Source organism: Cibotium barometz, chromosome 21 (assembly GCF_041138505.1).
Source record: "Cibotium barometz isolate CiBa-2024 chromosome 21, ASM4113850v1, whole genome shotgun sequence".
Lineage (NCBI taxonomy): Eukaryota > Viridiplantae > Streptophyta > Polypodiopsida > Cyatheales > Cibotiaceae > Cibotium > Cibotium barometz.
The window spans coordinates 19,113,807-19,138,833 of record NC_141066.1 but is presented as its reverse complement, the minus strand read 5'-3'; the positions used below and the strand labels follow the sequence as shown (position 1 = coordinate 19,138,833).

The 25,027-nt window shown below is 41.4% G+C and overlaps 2 protein-coding genes across 2 annotated transcripts; one reads left to right on the top strand and one right to left on the bottom strand.

The window, feature by feature from the left end:
- Positions 1-2,019: 2,019 nt before the first annotated feature.
- On the bottom strand, positions 2,020-9,658 carry SHD (Chaperone protein htpG family protein). The gene is made up of 17 exons (XM_086815481.1): positions 9,272-9,658; positions 8,641-8,761; positions 8,364-8,517; positions 8,081-8,161; positions 7,756-7,867; positions 7,255-7,381; positions 6,998-7,136; positions 6,792-6,915; positions 6,670-6,708; positions 6,428-6,561; positions 5,923-6,135; positions 5,634-5,793; positions 4,375-4,510; positions 4,078-4,228; positions 3,530-3,934; positions 3,250-3,456; positions 2,020-2,339 (listed from the first exon to the last, which is right to left on the bottom strand). The coding sequence occupies exons 1-17, from the start codon at positions 9,336-9,338 to the stop codon at positions 2,232-2,234; spliced, it is 2,478 nt and encodes an 825-aa protein (XP_086671607.1). The 5' UTR covers positions 9,339-9,658; the 3' UTR covers positions 2,020-2,231.
- A 4,998-nt stretch (positions 9,659-14,656) lies between these two features.
- LOC147626927 (luminal-binding protein 5) lies at positions 14,657-18,413 on the top strand. The gene is made up of 8 exons (XM_086815480.1): positions 14,657-14,972; positions 15,382-15,649; positions 15,787-16,001; positions 16,146-16,388; positions 16,566-17,045; positions 17,170-17,324; positions 17,458-17,540; positions 17,658-18,413. Exons 1-8 carry the CDS (start codon positions 14,921-14,923, stop codon positions 18,145-18,147), a joined length of 1,986 nt encoding a protein of 661 aa, XP_086671606.1. The 5' UTR covers positions 14,657-14,920; the 3' UTR covers positions 18,148-18,413.
- The last annotated feature ends 6,614 nt before the right edge of the window (positions 18,414-25,027 follow it).

Genomic DNA, 25,027 nt, shown 5'->3' with positions numbered 1-25,027 from the left:
GGAGGTCATCTTCCTAAGTTTGCATACCCTCCCATGGTTAAATTGTAGGGCGTCCCTCGCCTAGGTATGGTGCCTCTATAGAACATGTTGCCCTTTGAGGCACCATGGTTTCACTTGATCTTGACCATACTGAGATTGGCCCCGAGGTTTCTCCTCATGTTGCGCTCGGTCATCCCTCACTCCTACCTTGGAGTCATGTTGGACCATTCACTCCTACCTTGGGATCTTGGACCACTCCACCCCCTACTCCTATAGAACCTGGCTTGTTCTGCCAATTGTGGTTCTTTGTGTTTGCTTATAGTCTTTCAACCATTGGAAGTGTTGCTTCATAGTTGTCCAGTTCTTGCTTCTCAGTTTTTCCTCCGGTCCAGTCACGTAACCCAAATCCTTCTTAAAGTATTCCCATCAAAGCCATAGCCTCTTCATTTCCCCTAGCCTACAAAAGGAACTAGTTGTATGCATCCCCTGATAACAAGCGACCCCGAGCGGTGCAATGCAAGTAGTGCCTAAATGCTTTCTAATTGCACGACAGCGCAAATCTCTGTTATATAGAATGTGTATCTCAATTCAAAAGTGAATGGAACAACGAGTCATGTTAGACACAAGTGCCACCCGTAACTTTATTACTCCAAGCTAGGAAGCTAAGAGAAACTTTACGACTCGAAGAAGCTCTCATCATCTTTTCCTCAAGAAAAGGATAACAACGTGAAGATTGGCCACAACGTGGCGTTGCCACCGACAACGAGAAGCCCAATTGGATTTCATAGTGGCAATCGTGGATGCATTTGAAGTGATCATAGGACTCACTTTTGTTAGATGAGTATCTCATTTGCTGCCTTCATGGGGAAGGGAGTGAACATAATTCTAGACGTGTAGGGCTGTGGGATGATTGTGCAATGGACTCGACCAAGAGTGGGAGTGGCAAATAAAGGAAAGCAAGTGGATGCCAACAGAGGGTGTGTTAATATAGGTAGGAGTTCCTTGTAGATAGAAAGTCCATTTAACCTAACATGGATCATAAACGGTAACCGACAAAGCCAACACATACAAAAACTCATGACAACTCTTCATGGGTCTAACTAGATGTGTGTGCCAAGAGTGTGAGTGCGCCAAGACCACGATGAGATAGGTGACATTTACAAGCAGTAAATCTAGTTGCATCAAAGGTGCGTGGGTGCTTTGTCGACACGTGGACAAATTCTCAAGTCAAACGCCCATGTCCACAGCTTCTTTTACATCGACACATGAACCAACCCCTCAACTTGCACTTAATTGCATACATCCGAGAACGAACCCTCATCAGGTAGGAAAAAATGTCTCTCAAGTCAAACGTCCATGTCCACATCTTCAGATTTTTTTCGAAGTATTTGGGATCACTAGGAATGATTGCCATCAAATGTTTTATTAGTCTGGGTCACTTTTCGCTCTAATGAGCCACACACGACATGAAGAGTTACACAATCTTTGAGAATTGCAAAGCCATGAGGAAGGCATGTCACAAAAGCCAAGGCACTATTAAGTCAGTTTAATACCTTTAATCCTTTCAAAATGATATGTGCAACCACATATTTCCCACTTTTCTTTACCAAGTAAAGTAAAACCTGTGGAGCAACGCACAGGTGCAGATTGATGAAAAAAAAAAACTTCTTATGACTTGTAAACCTTCCCTTTTCCTTGCAAGGTTAACTTATATCTGACCACCATATTAACACACTCCAAAAGTTTGACTTACGAGACACCATGTGGAAAGACTTCCTTGTAACGAGGTATATTGAAAAAACTACCAAGGTTGAACCCAGTCAGAAACAGAGACGGGAAGGAAAAAAAAAGGACCCTCAAAACATTTGGGCAACGAAGAGTTGAGGTGCACAAACTCTGTCATCTTCAATGCTATACTTAAAGACTGCACTTTGAAACTATCTTAAGGAAACATGAGGTCACATTTCAACTGAGAAACCCCAACTCCTATCTAGTTGGACATAATTTTTGTTCAAGAGAGCCTCAAGCAACACACAGAAGAACTCAGAAGACCTCGCAATGCATTTAAATTAGAACCCACTCCATCTCACTTGATAGCATCAAAGCAATGTTCATAATTTACGACTCTTAGTCTGCATGTGAACTCTTCTCAAAAGTTAAAGGCACTGCTTTTCATTGCCTTGGCCCTTGATTGCTAAGAGAAATAGCCTAGTGACTACTGATCAAAACTGAGTTGAAGATGAAGATTAAGATCACAGCTCATCATTGTAGTGCTCTTCTTCTTCCTCCTCAACTACTGACTGTTTGATGACTGCATCTTCAAAGGATGTTTCCTCTCCACTGCCTTCAGAAGCCTCGGCCTGAAATGCGAAATAGAAGCAATAGATTTAAGCCATGTTCCAAAACAACCAAGAACACCCCCCCCCCAAAAATATATATATATATATATATATATATATATATATATATACCTAGATAAATCCAGAAACATGCCCAAATTCACCTTTTAAGAACGTGCATGTTATATACTCATGGTAGTCAACCCACAAGACTATATAACTATCAACTCCATTATGCATAGTATGGACTAATACTACAACATCCCTACTAACTCCCTACTAATGTCATGAGTGCCCAATAGTGGGTATAGAACTCTATATCAAGATATGCTCTCACACACACACTCCACACACACACACATAAGAGCATATATTCACACAAGCCCTTTGTACTAAGTTTCTGTCAAACCTCCGGAGATGCAGGGCAGACTCAACCATAATGAAACCTAGCACTAAGGGAAGTAGCAAATAGCAAATACAAAGAATTAGTACAGCAAATAAGTAGTTGATAGGGTAAATGCACCGCTAAAGATAGAAAGAATTAGCACAATATCAACTGGCCGCTACTCGGACAAAAACTTCACAATGTGAAATCTCCATGTCCGCTAATATGGCTGAATTATATACCTAGATGAATCCAAGAACATGCCCAAATTCACCTTTTAGGAACGTGCATGTTATATACTCATGGTAGTCAACCCACAAGACTATATAACTATCAACTCCATTATGCATAAGTATGGACTAGATACTACATCCCCACTAACGTCATCAATGCCCAATAGTGGGTGTAGAACTCTATATCAAGATATGCTCACACACGCACTCCACACACACACACACAAACACACATAAGAGCATATATTCACACAAATAAATAAATAAATAAAACCACTGCCTCCACCCAAAAAACACAGCAGGCAGTTAAGACCTTTTGATCATCTTTGGATGTGTCTGTCTCAACTTCTTCCACTTCCTCCTCCTCTTCCTCCACAGTAGCATCTGGGCTAACATTCAGAGTTGTCTTCATAACCGAGTAAACACGACTTGCGAAGTCTTTAGGATCTTCAAGAAGAAACCCACTCTCAAGCAAAGCCGTTTGGTAAATAAGCTTAGCAGTTTGCTGTGCAATTCCATCCTGCAAGTCCAAGGCCACTTCAGTCTCTCTCTCTCTCTCTCTCTCTCTCTCTCAGGATAAGTTAGAAGCTTACTTCAGAATCCTGGGCAACCCTGTCGCGCAATTCTTTAATTATGGGATGCCTTGGGTTGATCTCCAAAACCCTCTTGCCACGCATGTAATTCTGCTTGCTGGAGTCACTAAGCGTTTGGGATTGCATTATGCGCTCCATATTTGCACTCCAACCATATTTGGAAGTCACAACCACACCAGGTGTATCTGCCAATCTGTTGCTGATCTTCACAGAATCCACGTTTTCACTTGTGAGCAGTTCTTTCCACCACTTCGTCAGATCTTTAAAAGACTCCTTGATCTCCTTCAGCTTAGAGTCTTTTCCAAGCTTAAGCCCTTCCTTGGAAACATTTTGAAACTTCTTGTCTTCATAATCCATAAGGTATTGCATCAGGTACTCATCAACAGGGTCTGTGAAATAAATAACCTGCCCAGGCAAGAAAGATCATTGTGAATCATGAAAAGTGCTACAAGTGTTGACAACATGGGATTGCAGCCCTACCAAGAGAATTTGCAAATGCAATATAACAGATTATGATAGGCTGGACGAGAGAAAAACAGAGTCAGTACCTCATAGCCTTTCTTCCTTAGCTGCTCCAAAAAGGGAGATTTCTCCAGCTGCTCTTTGCTGGAGCCAGTGATGTAGTAGATATCCTTTTGATTGGGCTTCATGCGTGAAATGTATTGGTCCAATGATGCCAGCTTTTCCCCAGATTTAGTGCTGAAAGCACAGTTTAGCACCTTCCATTATGAACTCCTATATCATAGCAACTTCTAATGATATATATCTATATCATAGCTACTCTAAAATAAATATCTATCCCATATCTACGCTTGGTATAAATTTAATCATGCTTACGGGCATACCTGTAGAATCTTAGTAGCTTTGCAAGGCGGTTCCTGTTAGTTGCATCCTCAATGATACCAAGCTTGATTGACTTCCCATACTCATTCCAAAACTTGGCATACTTGCCTCGGTTCTCATCTTCACCCTCAGAATCATCTGCCAAAACAGAAATAATCAGTTTACCCCTCTTAGGTCATGCTAATCTGACAGAGTTCAACGAGCTCCTTGCCAACACATGGAGGGAAAACAACCAGCCAATATAATGCAGGCTCAGATAACAACCCACTTGGAATCTACCGACATCTGGAAGCCACAATTTATGCATAAAAACAACAATGGTTGTAGGCAGTCAATGGGTGCAAAGGCAAATTGACCAACTTGCCAATGAATGCATTCACCATGCCCACCAACAGGAACCTCAATGAATTGAAAGCTTTTATATAATCACTATTCCAACTTGGCAGCAGTAGGGGCACTCCCTTGCAATAGTACTACACGCATGCACTTACCGCAGTTGGATGCGGAATGTAAGGTGCATCAAAACTAAAAACCATGCAGGCAGGTGCTTTTTCTGAACAGGCCAAATCAGCACGGGCCCAACAAAGGCGTTCAAACAGCTTGAGATGCGCTTTAAGGAAAAGACATCTACGCTCAAAGGAAGAGTAAGCAGCCACACAGAAAGCCCCTCAGCAGGTGGAGACTCTGGAAGCTTCTAACGTGATTCACGTCAGAAGTTCTGGAGTCATGGAGGCTATACGCAAGTGCTGAATCAAGTCAGGAAGGACCACAGGGGCATAACATGGATAGCTCTTCTTGGGAAGAAGCAGGTTTGAGGAAGGGACTACTTTGGGAACCGACGAACTCAAGACATGGGAGCCAGGCATTCCACATGTCGGTGCTGATGGACCTCCTGTCAACTTGGATAACAAGCACAGGCAAGCCATAACAGACGAACAAGCCTGCTTTCCCAATGACTCAAACCACGAACAGCTCAAACCAAAGAAGCATCAAACAATAGAGAAGCAACTTAACTTCACCCTGCCCACCGGTGGTTATGCGCTAGAGAAGCACAGATCTTTTGCCGGAACCCTCAAACTCAACAGAAATGGGCATGCCGCCCTCAACCTCGGGTCCTAGAGGCATGCAGCCTTCAACCTCGTGTTGGACCCTAAGATATGGATATTCCACATTCAACCTCTGCAACCCCAACAGATAGAGGACCTAATAACCACAACCCTTCAGGCTGTTCGTCAGAACCAACAACAGAAATGGGTCTTACCCTCTTTCTCATCAGACTCTGCAGGATCCTCCTCAGCCAACCGCCGAATCATGTCCAGGGCTTTCCGTACAAGTTTTTTCTTTATTGTCTTTAGGCTGCTGTGTTGCTGAAGCATCTCTCGGGATACATTGAGTGGCAATGTATCGGAGTCAACAATCCCCTACAAAATAAGACAACAGTCATGCTAAGAGCGCTCACTTATAACACATTGCTACATGCTCATTAGCATTCCACCTTCGTAGAAGACGCAGAGCATTGTTATTACTTGTCGTTTGGCAGCTCAAATTACCTTTAAAAAGGCAAGAAACTTGGGCAGAAGTTCGTCAAATTCCTCAGATATGAAGACACGTCTGACGTAAAGCTTCAAGAAGGATTTGTTGCTGTAGTAGTTTTCATAGAGATCATGGGCCGCCTTGGGTGGGATAAAAAGAACTGCCTTGAATTCAACATCACCCTCTGCATTAAAATGTGTCCAGGATAAAGGCTTCTCTCCAGTCAAATCCTGTATGATTGTCACAGAACCCATAGCTCAGTTGTAGCTGTAGAATCAGTTGGAAGTACTTAGTAAGTTGAGGAGCCTCACGAGACATAGAATACTTGTGGAGGTTAAAACAACTGCTTGCGATCAACTTGCTACTTGGCATGCAAAAACATGCACCAGCTACTGTTAAATCAATGAGCAATGCATCATCATGTCCATGTGGGTGTGTTTGAGCACAAAAATTTGATTCACGTGAAACAGCAGAAAAATACTTTGGGCAATGATACACAGTTATTGCTGTTGAGACACAAACCTTGGTAATAGAATGGAAGAAGTTGGCATAGTCTTCATCAGAAATCTCTTTTGGACTTCTCAGCCAGATAGCCTTCATGTCATTCAGAAGCTCCCAGTCCCATGAGGTCTCCTTCACCTTCTTTGTCTTAGGCTCTGTAAACATAAACAGGCTTTTCTTACACAGGAGCTCCACAAGAAAACAAAAAAAAAAAAATCTTATGACCATACATAAAGACAAAAGAATAAGGCGAAATAACTCACTGCTCTCAACATCTTCTTCAGTTTCTTCTTCCTCAGTGGCTGCAAGTCACTTGAAAAATCAGCAAGATTGAAAAGGCCTCCCTAGCCTCCATAAATCAGAAATAGTCTGTTGTGAAACAAACCTGTCTTCTCTTCCTCATCTTCAGATGCCTCCTCAGAATCTGCCTCTACTTCCACATCCACTTCCTTGCTTGACCACAGGTAGATGGGGAAGTTGATAAACTCGGAGTACCTTTGGACAAGCTCCTGTGCGAAAGATGAGAATACATTTGAGTGACTACTTCCAACAAAATCTAAATTAATACACTCTGCAGAGTGGTGAGACAACCTTGAGTTTGTCCTCTTGTAAATATTCACCAGCCTCCTCTTTCAAGTGAAGCCTTATTTCTGTTCCACGTCCAATAGGCTCATTCTCTGTATCTTCAGAGACAGCAAATGCACCATCTGCCTTTGACTCCCAAATATATCTAGGAATTACAAAGTCAATAAACCTCACAATGTTAACAAATAGCTTCCACATAGAGCATGCATGGGTGTGTGTGTGTGTGTGTGTGTGTGAGAGAGAGAGAGAGAGAGAGAGAGTACTGTTTGTCATCGTTATGCTTGCTGATGACCTCCACATAGTCGGCCACAAGATACACAGAATAAAACCCAACTCCAAACTGCCCGATCAAGTTCAAGTCCCCACCCTTTTGCATCTGCTCCAGAAAAGCTGCATAAGACACAAACATAGCTCTTAACCAAATTGCTGGTTCAATAAGTCTAATAACTGTAGCTCTAAGCAAATTGCTGGTTCAATAAGTCTGATAACTGAAAGTGAAGAAAGTGATCCTAAGAGAGGACAGATTTAGTGCACCAGAAATAAGTCAGCTAGTATGTGAATAGAGAGAGCATAGTACATGTGCGTGGGCATGTTAGTAACTGAAAGCCAAGAAAGTGATCCCAAGAGAGGACAGATTTCATGCACCAGAAATAAGCCAGCTAGTATGCAAATAGGAAGAGCATAGTACATGTGCATGCATGCATTCATATGTGTGTGTGTGTGTGTGTGTGTGAGAGAGAGAGAGAGAGAGAGCATTAGCAAACCTGAGGTTCCAGACTTCGCTATTGTTCCAAGATTCTTGATAAGTTCCTCCTTGGTCATACCTATGCCTCTGTCTCGTATAGCTAGAATCTTCTTGCTCTTGTCCAGTTTGATCTGACAAAAAAATTCACGACCACTTAGCAACAGGAAAAAACATACCCTAAGATGGGCATAGCTTTATGGGGCACTCAGGAGCCCTTTTTTCTTTCCTTTCCGACCGAAACTTATCTTCTGGCCATGCCTAGATAAACAACCATCACTTACTCAAGAACACAATGATTCCAGCTATAAAGCTACAGAGCACTTAAAGCGAAAGAATGCACTAACCTGTATCTCAAGTTTGGTGCTGTCACCTTCACCTAGAACTTCCTTATCAGTCAGTGCCAAGAAGCGAATTTTGTCAAGTGCCTGCATGGAAAAACAATGCTCACTCGATTCATCTCATGACACACTCAACTATACAGCCCCGACAAAGCTTTGCAACCTTCACACTTGCCACTCCAAAGAACTCGCACAATTCGATATACGTCAAAAGACCTTCATTAGAATAGTAGAACGCAAATTTCTGAATAATAAACAAAGACAGCTTTTATAAATAGAAGATAATCACATCAGATGCATTAGAGATGAGCTCTCGAAGGAAGATGTCCTTGTTGCTGTACAAAGAATTGATGATTATATCCATCAATCTGGAAACTTCAGCCTGGAATTCAAACTTCTCAGCCTTCAACCTGAAAGACTTTGCGGAAATGGATTCCGATTCTCTGCAAGATCACAAACAATACCAGATCAACTACAAGGACGGAAAGCCAGATAGATGTAGCAAGCCTCCACCAAATGGGAAAATCTGTGACCTTGCAGAGGTAGCCATGAAGAAGTGTACGAACCTTTGTACGACCTGAGCATCTGTGGAGAGGGCATCAGGTATGGCCCCAATCCCCTCCTCCACTCTTGGAAGATCACCATTCCCTTCTGCAACATCATTCGCTACGACTCGTACAACAGGGGCTACATGAACAAACAGAAAAAAATTACCTCTCTCTCCCTCTCTCTCTCTCTCTCCATCTCTCTCTCTCAAAAAGCTTATGAGACCTACTTGCGCACACACACACACACGCACATATGGCTGCAGACCGTGTGCACTACACTTTCAGGCTCTTGTGTTGCTGAATGGTTGAATATGAGGACAGAATAATGATCCATCTCTCTCTCTCTCTCTCTCTCTCTCTCTCTCTCTCTCCACCAGACAAAATCAAGACAGCATTTCATGTTCAAGTCTTGAATCCTCTTAGATGAGTGGATCTGCACGGCTTAGCTACATGTGTTCCATGAGCAACAGACCAATCAAGGAAGACAAGCTGTGCTTTTACCACATGCATAAGTACGGAAGAAAAGCTCCTCTATACGGAAAAAAAAACACACACACACACACAAACAGAGAGAGATAGGCTCCATCAAACCCTAAAACACCCAGATTCTTAGAAAACAAGTACAGGGAGAAGCCATAGCTGAGCCTACCGTGATGGTGGACGAGTACAAAAGCGAGCAGCACGAAGAATGCCGCGCAGGCGGAGGAGCGTCTCATGATGTCCACAATCTACAGAAAAAATTGGGTTGGTCGGGGGAGGGGAGATCAAACTGCAAATGAAGAGACCAGGAAGGGGAAGGAAGGGGGAGAGCAGAGACTACTACTTTCTAGGACAGACCTTGTTGAAGCCCTTATAAATTTCCTGCAGGACGGCCAAATGCAAACGAACTTAGGAGCTCGGGACTATTCACACTTGGTGGCCCAACGACCTAAAGTCCTGTCTTTAGTCTACTGATCCTTAAGTTTTTTTGAACAATAATTATATATATATTCCAGAAATTCTTTAGAATAGGACCTTCTCCTCATTACATCAAACTGCAAAGCTCTATCTTCTTATCTATGTTAAGGTGAATGTAGATTAGTGTAACAAAATCTGGAATGTTCATTAAGTTTAATATACATGGAATTGAACATCTCTAAGCACGTTGCATTTTTGACCCATTAATTTCTTAATTGATTGGACTCCTAAGTGCACTGCTACAATCTCCAAGCACCAATTGAAATTGTTGGGGCGAGACGAGTTTATTTGAAGTGGGGTTTCTAGGGCACGTTCAGTTGACTCCCACAATTTTAGCTACATTACTCTAATGATCCTTAAGTTTTTTTGAACAATAATTACATATATATTCCAGAAATTCTTTAGAATAGGACCTTCACCTGATTACATCAAGCTACAAAGCTCTATCCCCTTCTTACATATCTATGTTAAGGTGAATGTAGATTACTGTACCAAAATCTGGAATGTTCATTAAGTTTAATATACATGGAATTGAACATCTCTAAGCACGTTGCATTTTTGACCCATTAATTTCTTAACTGATTTGACTCCTAAGTGCACTGCTTAAAAGCTCCAGCACCAATTGAAACTGTTGGCGAGAAGTTTATTTGAAGTGGGGTTTCTAGGGCACGTTCAGACTATGCATAGATTAATACAATGACTTGCAAGCCAAAGAGATGCAGCCAAATAAATCTTAAAACCACAAGGGAACATCTCAATGGAAAATGTCCAAGAAACTGCGAGCATGGGCTTCAAATTTTCCCTCCTCTCAGAACTTTTTGGTCCAATATGTCCAATTAGATTAAACATGTAATGGAATTTATTTTGTGTCATTGCCTATTAGGAAAGAGTGTGGGCCATGCATAGAGTAGCTATCTTTTTGCTATCATAAAATCTACATGTGTGTGGGCTAGGAATGCATTACTTTATAGATAAATTTCTTATAGGGGTTAGACTGTGATTTAGTAGTTTGTCTTATCACAACTAACATCTTCAATTTGTGCAAGAAAACAAGTGATCCTATTGTCAAGTGTCCCTAAGATGCAATGAATTATCAGGTGTTAAAGATGCTTCATTTAGTTCATGAAGTAAAGCAGGAGACTCTTAAGATCCAATTTTATGTAATCATTTAGTTCAGGAAGTAAAGCAGGAGACTCTTAAGATCCAATTTTATGTAATCGTTTAGTTCAGGAAGTAAAGCAGGAGACTCTTAAGATCCAATTTTTGTAATCATAACTAACATCTCTAATTTTGTGCAAGTAAACAAGTGATCCTAAGATCCAATGAATTGTAAGATACTTCATTTAGTTAGGATAGAGAAGGAGACTCGTATTGAGCTAAGGAAAGACAATGTATTAAGATGTTTACTAAGATGGAAGCCACAACATGTATCTACCTCTTCAAATTGGAATGGGGTTTAGGTTGGGTTTAGCTAGTGAAACCTTGAAGGGCTGAATTTAAGTCACCTTTTATGCTTCTTCTTTGTAAAGAAGTGTTTGTTTAATTGTTGAATCTGAGTGGCCTTTATTCTCAATAGTCATGAGGAGTTGGGCTTTGTGTCCATTTGTGGTGTATAATAGGGTTTAGCATAAGGTTTATATGGATTGGCTATTGGCTACTTTTGCTAATTCTTCTTGTCTTTGTAAGCTGTGATTAGCAACCTCAATCATACAAACTACACACACATACATTTAAATTTGGTGGAAGAAATTAGGCAGTGGAGAAGTGAAGGAAAAATATGCAAATTCTAACATAAAGAGGACAAGACCGTAGATGTTAAGAAAAACGAAATAAACATATCAAAAAGATTAACATAGTGACTTCAAAATGCATGTAATTAGAAAGATTTATGATGTCTTGTCATCAAGGAGCTCCTTCCTGTTTCAACTCTTTGAGTTGTACCTTTGTATCAAATAGTAATAAGGCTAGACCCATTAGAAGTATGTACCAACATCTCAGTATCATTATCAAAAGCCCCCAAAGACCCACCGAATCCTCCCTTATCTACACTATACTATTGAAATACTTTAACAACATTAGCATTGCAGCCATTGGCATAATACACAGCCCAGCAATTAGAGATGTAAGTTAAGAGAAAGAAAGAAAGATATATGTTATCTTGTAATGAGAGAAAGAACGACATAGTGTGGCTCCCTTTATGTAGAGAAGTTATTTGGAAACATTTGTTGTTGTATAGCTCCCTTTATGCAAAGAAGGTGTTGAAGCCAAATGCTTATTGGCATTGAGGTCTCATTTTGTGGATGGCTTGTGAAAATTGTACCCACCACATACTTATGCTTGGATCAAAGGTCACACAATGAGACATGTTTAGGATTGAAGGCATACATATTGTTTACTTGTTATGGGGTGGCACATTTGTTGAGTGAGGTTGTAGCATATAGCCTTTTATAAAGATTATTAATGGTGGCTGATAAAATCACATGGGTCAACTTTGTGTTTTGCCATCTTTACCATTGAGAAACCTAGAAAGGCTGTTATATTCCCTCATTCTTTTAGCACGCCATCTTGACAATTCATGAACCTAGAAAGGGTGTTATATTCCCTCATTCTTTCGTCGAGTCATTTTGAGTAAGTCTCCCATGAAGAAGTGCCTATTCTACATCATATCTTCCTGTAGTCTTGTCTCAAGAGCTAAGGGGAGGTACCTTCTAATGTAGGCCATTAAACAATGATTGAGCTTTGTTCTTCTCATTTATTGTGTGTGTTAAGGGTGTTATATTCCCTCATTCTTTCGTCGAGTCATTTTGAGTATGTCTCCCATGAAGGAGTGCCTATTCTACATCATATCTTCCTGTAGTCTTGTCTCAAGAGCTAAGGGGAGGTACCTTCTAATGTAGGCCATTAAACAATGATTGAGCTTTGTTCTTCTCATTTATTGTGTGTGTAAATACGAGTTGGTTTTACCACTAAACATTGTGTTTTGCCACTTTTTGCCGCTTTTTTAAAAAACCACACACCCATGAGCAAGCCCAATTTTTTCTTCAATATTGCTTCCGCCTACTACAGTAGCAAGGTTTGAATGTGAGATTGCACTTTGAGACTATGTATCCCTCACCATCTACATTACATGATATGTGACAATTTTCTTGTGTTTTAAACATATGAAAATAGTAGAAGTAAGGCTCACTATGAGGCCTTAAATTGGGACAAGCCAAGAAAGTTGATTATTCATGAAGCATGCTACAAGATGCAATAGGCTTTTCACTTTCTACTAAACTAATGGAGACTCAAGTGTGTAGCCATGGCTCATTCATGAAGGAGAAGAACCATACAACCATAGCAATTAAACGTATTACATTACTTGATGCATTGAAACTCTCTAAAACTACAAGGACTCTCGCTAAACTTAAATAAGTTTTTGAATGATTGTAATCAATGTTAACAAACCTTCACCCATTGCTTCTCATAACCGATCAAAATTTATCATTGTAAGGCACTCTTGTGTCAAGCAAAGCGTCTTCAAAACCTCACATTGAAATATCAAAGAGTTTACTTGTTAACACGAGTGATTCTAACTGCAAAGAGCAAACATGGGGTAGGTGTTGATTAAAAAAGATGTACATTGTGGATCATTCAAATTGTCATCATCATCATTTTGTGGTGTTTTGGAAGTGAATAGGGGGCTAAAATGTGTGAACAATGAACAATACAACAAAATGTGTGAATAAGAGAAATATATATTGTTATTGTACTTTGTTTAATAAACAATTTTATTTGTTGTAGAAAGATTTCAAGTGAATCGAGTGTACTCTGGGGTTACGTGGTTCTTAACCTTCCTTGAAGTGATCATGTAGAGTTGGGGTGTGTGTGTGTGTGTGTGTGGTGGGGCAGAAGGGAGGAAGGTCATGGGATGTATTAAAATATAAATATAAATATATATAGATATTTGTGGTGGATAACATAACGCTATATTGAAGGGCATTTTATTGTGTATTATAATTAACCAGGGGTTATCACCCCCAATTGATTGATATAGCCTTGGACTTGGGAGATGTAACATCTCTAAGTTTTAAAAGCAGTAAGGTGTTGCTACTAGAGCCCTACCTTCCACTTAGCAACAATGCGTAGTTGGCCACCTTGCCTTCAACCGTGTGTCCATGTGTATTCTAGTGCTTCTTACATCTGCCGCCACACGAGCTTGTGCAACAACCCGCCCCGCCCTACCTCAGTCCTTCCCCCTCTGAAGGGTTGAGAATATGTACATCCGTCATCCTCCTTCCCTTTGAGGGCTTAACCCATGTATGATCTCCTGCCCCTTGGCTTATACCACACATGCAACATGGCCTGTCAATCCCAACCTTCCAAACCCTAGATAAACATGTAACCTGTCCTCGAGACACATGCATGGCTTGTCGCTCAATACTCGAAACGTCATCAACATGTTGAATACCACCTTGTTCACATGTGATAGCTAGGCGCAAAAATCTGAGTTTGAGATTTCATATCAAATGGGGGGTTTCACCAATATCATGTTTAACCAAAGGACACCACCTTAATGCCTCTAATGGTGGGCATATTAATTGATATGCTCATTGAAGGAGCTTATTTTGAACAAAACTTTTATACTTTCTAAAGCAAAGATCATTCTCAAAACATCATGTGAAGGAAGCCATTAGGCCACTGAGTGCTCATGAAATAATGACCAACACAAGTCTCATGCATGATGTGAATTGTGGGATGTCAATTTTTTATTTTATTTTTATTTAAAAAAGGGCTTAGCTTAGAAACAGAAAAATATATCCAGAGGTTTTTACACAAGAGATTTTTTATTTTTCTTTTCGAGTCGGAAAAAAAGAGGCTCGAGTCGGAAAAAAGAGGCCCACCCTTTCAACTTCCAAGGCGTATGAGCCAAGAAACTTCTGGATTCAATTAAGACGAAGAAATTTATTATTGAGATCGACGGCAGAGAGACGTTAATGACGTGGAACATCTGACGTTGCCAAAACGTTCCAACAGCAAAGAAGCCATACGATTGGTGGAGAGTGCAACAAAACGTGTAAAATCCAATCTGATTGGTCGATAAGGGTAGTCGTGGCGAGGTCGGGTGCTGGTATTGCCATGTGGAAGATGGGGACAGGTTGGTTGAAGTCCCGTCCGGGTTTTTTCCAAAGCGTATTCTAGAAAAAGGAGGGTCTCTTCTTCGTTGCTGAATCTATATCAGTCTCTTACTGCCCAGAAGAGTTAGGGTTCTCACCTGCAATCCTTAGTTAGGGTTTCCGCTTGTAACACTGGTCAGGTTCCCGTCGACGTCGTCATTTGCGTGCGGAGAGAGAGTCCTGCCATGGCTCCTCAGCGGTGTTCCGGCATCGGCTTCTTCGCTTTCCTCATCGCAGGTATGCTTTCCAGCTTCTAACTGTGCACAGGTGTTCCGAAACTTGTGCAGCCTGCGTTGTTGCTCTTGCCCTTTTCTCGTTCCCTGATCTGAACCATAGATCTAAAAGAACCATTAGATCTAAGTCTGTTCGATAAGACCGTAAGTTGTCAACAGTAAAAACGATGCTGCGTTGTAAACATATTTTTCAAGTCTTGCGGTTCTAGGGTTAAACTGAAGGTTGAAAAAATTTGGGGCGTGAACTTAAGGCTGTTTCAGGGTTTAAAGAAGCTGTTTTAGGGTTTTACAATAAGTAATGTCACTTGTGTTATCATACGTAGCGGTTTTAGGGTGTAGGATTTTAGTGATGAAGGCTGTTCTAGGATTAAGGTTTCCTGCTCTCAGCATTTCGACGGTATGCGTTTTTGCAGGAATTTTTCTTGCTTTCCTCGTGGCTGCAGAAGAGGCTCCCAAGCTCGGTACGGTGATTGGGATTGACCTTGGCACAACCTATTCATGTGTCGGAGTGTATAAGAATGGTCATGTCGAGATAATTGCCAATGACCAGGGTAACAGAATCACTCCATCCTGGGTGGCCTTCACTGACAGTGAAAGGCTAATCGGAGAGGCGGCCAAAAATCAGGCCGCTGTGAATCCTGAAAGAACCATTTTCGACGTCAAGAGATTGATCGGCAGGAAGTAAGTGATCTGAGATCGTAACATTACGTTCTCGACTGAATACTTTATCTCACTTTAAACTGTCACAACCTGAATTTTTAAACATAATGTAAAAAAAAGGTGCTACTCTCTTATGTTGATGTGCTTTCTTTTGATAGATTTGAGGATAAGGAAGTTCAGAGAGACTTGAAGCTCATGCCTTACAAAATCATCAACAAGGATGGGAAACCTTACATCCAAGTCAAGATTAAAGAAAGTGAAGTGAAGGTTTTCAGTCCTGAAGAAATTAGTGCCATGGTGCTTACAAAAATGAAGGAAACGGCAGAGGCTTTTCTGGGGAAGAAGATTAAGGATGCAGTGGTCACTGTTCCAGGTTATTTTTTGTTTTGTTCAATTAAGTTGTGCTCAATTAAGTCCTTTATTAAGGATTTCTGGGATTATTAAAGCTGGGATTGACTTCTTTCTGTAGTCCTCTTTGGCATCAATGTAATTTGTTGTTTGCTTGCTATCCTTGCAGCTTACTTCAATGATGCTCAAAGGCAAGCCACCAAGGATGCCGGTATTATTGCTGGATTGAATGTTGCTCGGATAATAAACGAGCCCACTGCCGCTGCCATTGCCTACGGGCTGGACAAGAAAGGAGGGGAGAAAAACATTCTTGTCTTTGATCTTGGAGGTGGCACATTCGATGTGAGCATTCTGACCATCGATAATGGAGTCTTCGAAGTCTTGGCAACTAATGGTGATACCCACCTTGGAGGTAATGCTTGAAGGCCCAAAAATAGAATGCTTTATCAGCTGCCTACTCCTGTAGTTTGTTTATTATTATTCATGTTATTGAATTAAAGCTTAATCAGCCGAGACATCGAGTACCGTTTTTTTAAAGTAAAACGACGTCAAAGTTCAAGGGCTTATTTGACAAATTTAACGTATTCAGGTGAGGACTTTGATCAACGTATCATGGAGTATTTCATCAAGCTCATCAAGAAAAAGTACAATAAGGACATTAGCAAGGATAACCGTGCTCTTGGTAAGCTGAGAAGGGAAGCCGAGAGGGCCAAGAGGGCTTTGAGTAACCAGCATCAAGTGAGAGTGGAGATTGAATCCCTATTTGACGGCATTGACTTCTCTGAGCCCCTTACCAGGGCCAGGTTTGAGGAGCTTAACAATGATCTCTTCAGGAAGACTATGGGCCCTGTGAAGAAGGCCATGGATGACGCTGGCCTGCCGAAGTCTCAAATCGATGAGATTGTGCTGGTGGGCGGGAGTACCCGTATTCCCAAGGTCCAGCAATTGTTGAAGGAGTACTTTGATGGGAAGGAGCCCAACAAGGGTGTCAATCCGGACGAGGCTGTTGCGTATGGAGCTGCTGTTCAAGGTGGCATTCTGAGTGGAGAAGGTGGCGATGAAACTAAAGGTATGCTCTTGATAAACTTTCTTGTTCACATGCAATAATGTGCACAGTTTTTCCAGAAATATATGCTTTGTGTCTGGTAAGCGTGCTTGTAAAGTCCTGGGATTTATACTTTGTCGTATTGCAGAAATTCTCCTGTTGGACGTAACTCCCCTCACCCTTGGAATTGAGACTGTTGGTGGGGTGATGACCAAGTTGATCCCCAGAAACACTGTCATTCCAACCAAGAAGTCCCAGGTTTTTACTACCTATCAGGATCAGCAAACGACTGTCTCTATTCAGGTAATCAAACATCGCTTGTCATCAAGTTGGCACATTTTCCTTTGCCGATAGCATGTTTGGCTCTTCTGCGCTGCTTTCATTCTTCAGCACATATAGTTTTTGCTAATCTGCAAACTTCCTGCCTTGTCAACAGGTTTTTGAGGGTGAGCGAAGTATGACCAAGGATTGCCGAGAGCTGGGTAAATTTGACCTTTCTGGCATACCCCCAGCCCCAAGGTAGTGCTCGATTTTCCTCTTTTTTATTTTTATTGTGGTTGACGGTGTAGTACTGGCTGTGCGTTGAACGCGCTCAAATAGAGCTAATCAGGCTGTATGCTTGCTGCTTGTGTGTAGAGGTGTGCCCCAGATTGAAGTGACATTTGAGGTGGATGCCAATGGTATCTTGAATGTGAAGGCTGAGGATAAGGGCACTGGTAAATCTGAGAAAATTACCATCACCAATGACAAGGGCAGGTTAAGTCAAGAAGAAATTGAAAGGATGGTGAAAGAGGCAGAGGAGTTTGCTGATGAAGATAAAAAGGTGAGGGAAAGAGTGGATGCCCGCAACAGCCTGGAAACCTATGTATATAACATGAAGAACACCATCAATGACAAGGATAAGCTTGCAGATAAGATTGAGAAGGATGACAAGGAGAAAATTGATGCTGCATTGAAGGAGGCCCTTGATTGGTTGGATGACAATCAGAGTGCTGAGAAGGAGGACTTTGAGGAGAAGTTGAAGGAGGTGGAAGCCATCTGCAACCCAATTGTCTCGAAAGTGTATCAACAAGCGGGTGGTCCTTCTGATAGTGAAGAAGAGGACGATTTGCATGAGGAGTTGTAAGGTTTTGAACTCAGGGAGTGCCCTGTATCACATGGGGGGTCAAGGACTGCCTGTTGTCAAATTAAGATAATCTTATGATCGGAGTCAGTGGAGACAAAAGTCTGCCGATAAGAGTGTAGATGAGTTTAGGCTGCATTAAGCAGCTGTTTGAAGCTTGAAAGATGAAAGATTTCCTCTTATGGCTTTGATGAGCCAGAATTTTTTTAGACCAATATTTAGTCTTTTGTCATCTAATGAAATTAGAGCGGCTGTTTTCATTTACTAAATGTAGTATGGCAGTTGGGAATTACCCGAGCTCTGATTGTTGATGAGGTTTAATCCTTGCATATGCCATTTTGGGTTGGTGGTTTGGCAAGTTTCCTTTCTGAATACTCTTCGTTGCTATAACCTTCAATTAACTATATGTGTTTCTTTATAATTTAGAGAAATGTTTGAAATAATGGCCTTCTTTGGCAACCCTATTTTCTAAGTGGGCATCATTGGAAGGTTTTGAAGGGCTCTGATACCCTATGAACATGGGATAGTGTTGTACAGTTATGCAATTAAACTGAATTTCTCTTGCACCATCTTGTGAGATTTGAGATCGGTGCGTGGCACTCCTAACCATATTTGGTTTCGAGCACATTCTCTCTGTTGGAAGCTCAACGACAATCAGTGAACCAATCAAGATACGTGATCTGCTCCATAGCTCTAATCCATGTCGATATATTAACTCTTGCGTCCTACGACATACGTGAAAGAAGCTATTAGCCTGCTTGAGTATATATTCGTGCTGTTCCGAATCTACGGTAGAACCACGTAAAAAGGCTGTTGTCTAGAATGACTTTGGCAAAAGGGCAGGTTAACTTTTGGAAAAAGGGTAACGATAGAAGCTGCTGGTTAAGCTTTTAGAGGTTAGTATGTGTTATGTAATAAGCTTTAAAAAGTTTTACTGTAGAACAAATTTTTTTAAAATGCAAGTCTTATTGTAGAACAAATTTTTTTTAAGATGCAAAAGATAATTTATATTAAATTTACAGGTATCAAAAAGCTACATCACCCAGGGGTTACACCTTAATCCTCTTTATGGGAATGCAAGGAAGTGGGTAAACCCTTAATCCTCTTTATGGGAATGCAAGGAAGTCTATCCCCTGTGGGCTATGACCAAGACTCTCTTGTATGAATGTGGGGTTGTGGATAGGATAAACTGGAGATGGGCTTTACTTGGATGCAAAGGCAGAATGAATCCAGCCATCTTCTAACTGTGGCATGTAATAAGAGGTGTTCTTTTGAGTGCCATCTGGAGGATAGGAACAATTTTCCTAAGTATGCTTCCGTCCGGCTACTTTCGTCAATTATTGTCCATGTTCTTCCCATAAATTTTGCCAAGATCCTTTCGACTATCTAATCTTAAAATCTCTTGGTGATTGTGTTGTGTGTTGCATTCATTGATAAATAGGAGAGGCAAGAATGATATATGGTGAATACCTTTTTATAAGATTTTTTTTTTCCATCTTTGCTATTGCATTTGTAGATACAAGATGGTTAAATAATGCTATTCCCTTAATAAGCTCCCTATTGGAGTGCTTGGAACCCCATAAAGTTTACGCTTTTCCTTGGTTTCTAGCTTATTCATGACGAAATCTACTAGTAGTCTTCTCGGCTTCGGTTTTTCTAGCTTGTATTGGTTACCTATGGTCTTTGTTTACCTTTTTTTATTTTCCCATGTTCAAATCACTCGAGAAATTTTATTCATCACCTACACATTCCTAGAGCTTTAAATTAGTCTATTAAAGTTCATGGCTTATCAATCTTTCATTTACATGGATAATTGACTAGCTCTTGTCGTTGCTGTGTGCATCAACGCTACTCCCCATGTGTGCCATAGGGGGACCACATTATTCAAAGCCATGCAAGAGAGGATAAAAAAATAGTTGTTTAATATAATTAATACAAAGGTAAACATGCATTCATGTATGTGCTATACCCATGGGTGTGTACAAGTCTTAACTCTAATCTCACTATTACTCACACAACCATGTCCCTTCGTGAGGGTTCACACCTTGTCTAATGAACTCTCCTTAGCTATCTTGGCATATGCATGTAAGGACTGAACAATGTAGTATGGGACATGCTAAATGTACCCACATATCATACATTGAGATGGAATGTATTTCACTAATATGCTTAGGGGTGGCTCAGGGGCGATCCCATGCATGATATACTTGTTAACTCTAAGTTGGGAGATAAATAAGAGACCAACCCCTACCTATTTGATTGATGGATGCTAATGCATCATGTGTTTTGTTGAAGTGGAGATCAAGATAGTGACACATACATAGATGCAACAAGTAAGGAGAGATAAATAGAAGCATTATACTCAAAGTAGAGTGACAAGAATGAATGAAATACAAGTGAAGTGATATGATAAAAACACTTACACACGTGTCACGCCCACCCTACTCCCACGTGTCACGCCCACCCTCACGATTCGTTCGGCCAACCATTCCCTCACCACTTGTTGTTAAGCGAATCACTACGGCTCACCACCTTTCATCGGCTCTCCCATCCCTTTTGGCGAACCCTGTCTAAGCTTAATCCCTCTCCCTCACTCACCTTCCCGTCTACCCTCTCGTAGTGCTGCCTTACCCTTTCTGTCATCTCCTCTCCAGCCAACCCCCTCGCCACCTTTTGCGTGCCGACCCCCCTCACCACTCGTTTGCCCTTGCCATTTTCTTTTTGCTAAGTGAAGCCCTGACCCCCTCACTCTCACCACCCCCTCGGGGCTATTTGTCCTCGTAGCCTCTCCCTCCTCTCCGGTGGCTCCCCAAGTCGGCGGGCTCCCACTTGCACTCCCTATCTCCTACGCTCACTCCCTTTTCAACTCCCTCATTCCCTCTACTCACCACTCCTGCCTCCCTCACCTTCGCTCCCGCGGAGTCCTCCCCTTCTCATTCGTTAGTAATCAGCCCCTTCACTCATGCATAGTCCCTCACCACCCTTGCCAGTACTCACCTTCGCTCATTCGTTTAGTAATTAGCCCCTTCGCTCATTTGTTAGTAATCAGCCCCTTCGCTCATGCATAGTTCCTCACCACCCTTGCCAGTACTCACCGCCTCTCTCGCCACCGCTCTTACAGTCTCTTGCTACCAAACCCCTCACCAACCAAACCCCCCCTCACCACCCAAATACTTCCTTCTCCCTCCGGGATTCTCTATCTTAGTCTCCCGGTCTCCTATCCAACAGTTTCCACCTCTCTTGCTCTCATTCAATCAATGCCCTTCTCTATTCCTTTCATTTTTTTCTCTATTAAGATAAAGAAAATAACTACAACTTAATTATTAGTTGTATATTATGCATAAAGCCTAATGGTGGGAGAATGAACTTAGAAATTAAAGGTTATATATTCAAGAAGTTCTCAATATACTCTACCTAAGAGATGCTATCCACTCGACTCCCAAGCTGTGTGAGTTACTTCTCAGCAATAAGTAAAGGTTCAACCACAACAAAGAATAATGGCTTGTGGAGGACATGAAGAACGCGGAGGACGTAGGTGTCCAAGGATAGTTGACCATGATGAGGATACAATTGGACCTTAAATAGCGGTAGCTGCAAATGTTTCCCAAGGAAGTGGAGGACCAGCTCATATCCTCATAACTGCAAATATCGGACCTCCGCCTCATCGTGTAAGTGGAACCAACCCTAGAAGTTTTTGCTTAAGAAAAGGAATTGTCTAATGCATTTAACTAGGGAATTTTTACTTAAGAAAATAGAAAACATTATTCCTCTCATGTGAGTATGTTTGTTGCATGGATTGCTACGTGAAATGTGGATGCAAGATTACGACAAGACTGGTAACATATTCTAAAGTTATAAAATAAACCAAGAGACATGCTCTCTTGGGGATAACCATTCCGAAGTGATTGGTCTGGGGCAACTGGGTATTCCCCCACCCAGAGCAACCAACTCTTAAGTATTTACGGAGTTAGGGAAATTACTTAAATGATGGTTAATCCACCACAAAGCAGGGCGAGGGTTCCCTCTAGGATTGTAGACATGAGCTTGATAGATTTCATGTTAGTGTAGGTGAGCGAGGGGACATTTTACCTTACTAATATGTGATAATTTATCACCACGACAGTTGTAATGCTTAGATTGTATATAAGTTGGTGCGCCGAGGGATGTATTTTTTCATATTGTGTTGTAATTCAGTTTTATGATTATATACGGATTGTTTTTAAAATGATTTGTTGGCATTAAGGGATAAAGGAACATATAAATGGAATTAAATTAAGGAATTCTGTTATGTGACGCATCTGTACCAACAAATGTGCTTAGTAATTAAAAACCTCATAGTTGATCGTATTCTGAATCTGGAAAGTGGGTGTGGTAGGGTGGACATGATTAGTCGGGTACTTTCCAAAGCAAAAAAATATAGATAAATACTAGGTAAGACACCCAAGACCATGAATATATTTGTATATCGGATAGTCAAAAATTAGCTCCCGATTAAATGATCTTCATAGTATTCTTGGGATGTTACTTAACAGTGAGATTCCTCTCTACCTCGAAGGAAGCAAGGGTATGAGAGGTTCTGACAATTAGGCTATTCTTCTAGGATTTCTACTTGTGGAGATATCGCTAATACGACCACTACTCCTAGTATTCATAGCACTTCTGGCAGTGGTCGTGTGGATAGAGTTCATGTATTTGAGCAGTCAAGGATAGTGCATGAGAGTAGTGATGATTTTTCTCGGGTGGACCTCATAGGACAGGTAGGATTGGACATATGGATCTAGAGAGCTTTGTATTTGATTTGGGCATTTTCCTAGATCTAGTGATTAGAGAGTTTGACCTATCTTGGGATATAGGCTATACATGGATTCCATTGATGGACACAGACCATGATCATGATGTTGATTGTAGAGATTGTGAGGATGACATGGTCAGTGATTTCATGGATGATGATCATATCCATAGTAGATAGTATGGCATAGATCTTGAGAGACTATCAAGACATCTCCTTAAATCCTATACCATTGGAGATATATTTATTATGGGATATAGGTCACATAGGAGCATCATTGATGGAGATAGACCATGTTTATGAGGATGACCTTGGAGGCCTTGGGGATGCCATAGATGATGATTTAGGAGATGATACCATTTATCTTTCATGTGACGATAACTCTTCATTTTTCAATGAGGATGACTATGATGATGTTGATGATTATATTGATATATATTGATATCCTGGATTATCATATACACATAGAGGGTCTTGCACATGAGGATATAGTTCATGGGTCAGATCACACGCATGCACATATAGATGAAGTGTATCATGCCTTTGACTTTTCGAGTGGAGCTATGTGGGATGATGATGGCATGGTTTCCCATTTGATCCTACATGAGGCCGATCTCGAGATGAGTTCATTTGGCTCCCATGGGTGTCTACATGATCCTATGATCTTTGGAGTTGAGATATTCATCTTTGGGTGCATTCTATGCCACTTGAGATGTACGGTGGACGATTATGTGGCACAACACACAGATGGACTTATGACACACAGATGAACCTATGACACACCTTTTTCTTGGCCTACACAATGATTTTTTTTGTGTCAGGACCATTCCACATTCTGACCATGAGATTCTGACCATGAGAGATGGCTACATTTGTTGGTGGACACCACGGATGTCAGATTTGCATTATAGTCATGAGGATAGACTTACAAGTTTTCCTTTCAAACGGGGAGCTACTTCATCGATATTAGAGGTTCGTGATGTGCACCATATCTATTCGTTTGACCCAAGAGGATTGACCAGCCGTATCACCGACATTAGCTCTCTATATTTTCTGTTCAATCTAGGTGGTTTAAGGGCCATTGTTTTGGAGTCTACATGGCTTTGATTTATCTTTTATCCAAGTGGATGCGGTTGTATAAATTACCTTACCCTTGGCATGACACTCATATCTTTTCCATTTGATCCTAGAAAGCATTCGGATAGCTTCGCCCATCGACCATGATTCCCTATCTATTCCATTTGATCCTGGAGGATACATGGTTAGCGTCATCATCGACGATGGTTCCTCATTCTTTCCATTCCATCTAGATCATTATGGAGCCATTGTCATGGAGTTTACATGCCTTGGATTTTCATTTGATTCAGGCGAATACTTCATTAGCCTCATCATTAAGACGTGAGTTCCTTATCCTTTCCCTTTGACCCTGGACATCATACTACTCATGTTATGGTATTTGGGACTTCTATGACCGTGACTTATGTGATGATTTTTGGCTTTTGTATATGTGTCCATGACCACCCTTTGATTTCGAGGACAAAATCATTATAGGAGATGATGGTTTGCAATGAAGGGATTTTAGTGAGCACATACATATGGGGGATGGGCTTAGGCACATGGGGCTTAGAGGCATTTGCACATATGTTGTGTAGGGCATATGGGGGCCTTGGGACTATAAAAGGCACCATACCTAGGATATTGTACCTTTTGACTCTTTTATCATAATATACTACCTTGATGCCTATGGCTCAAGCTTCCATGGTGAGCTTCTCCCTTCTTGAGATGCTAGGATGGTGACCTACACCCTTGTTGTTTACCCCAAGTATTGAGTGGGCAACTATCTTGCAGTAATGATGTGTAGACATATGCTAATAATGGGCTGGGACATTTTTTCCCTCCCCCAAGTATATGTGGCTGGTAAGCTGGTGAGTGAGGAGAGAGAGCTACCATGGATGAATTCGAGGGAGTGTCCCGAGCCGATCTCCAGTCGTGGAATTATAGGAGGAGGAGGGGGGGGAGTGGAGTGGTGCACCTGTGAGAAGGAGTCGGCATCAACTTGCTACGTGTGGAGAAATAAGGCTGGCCTATGGAGAG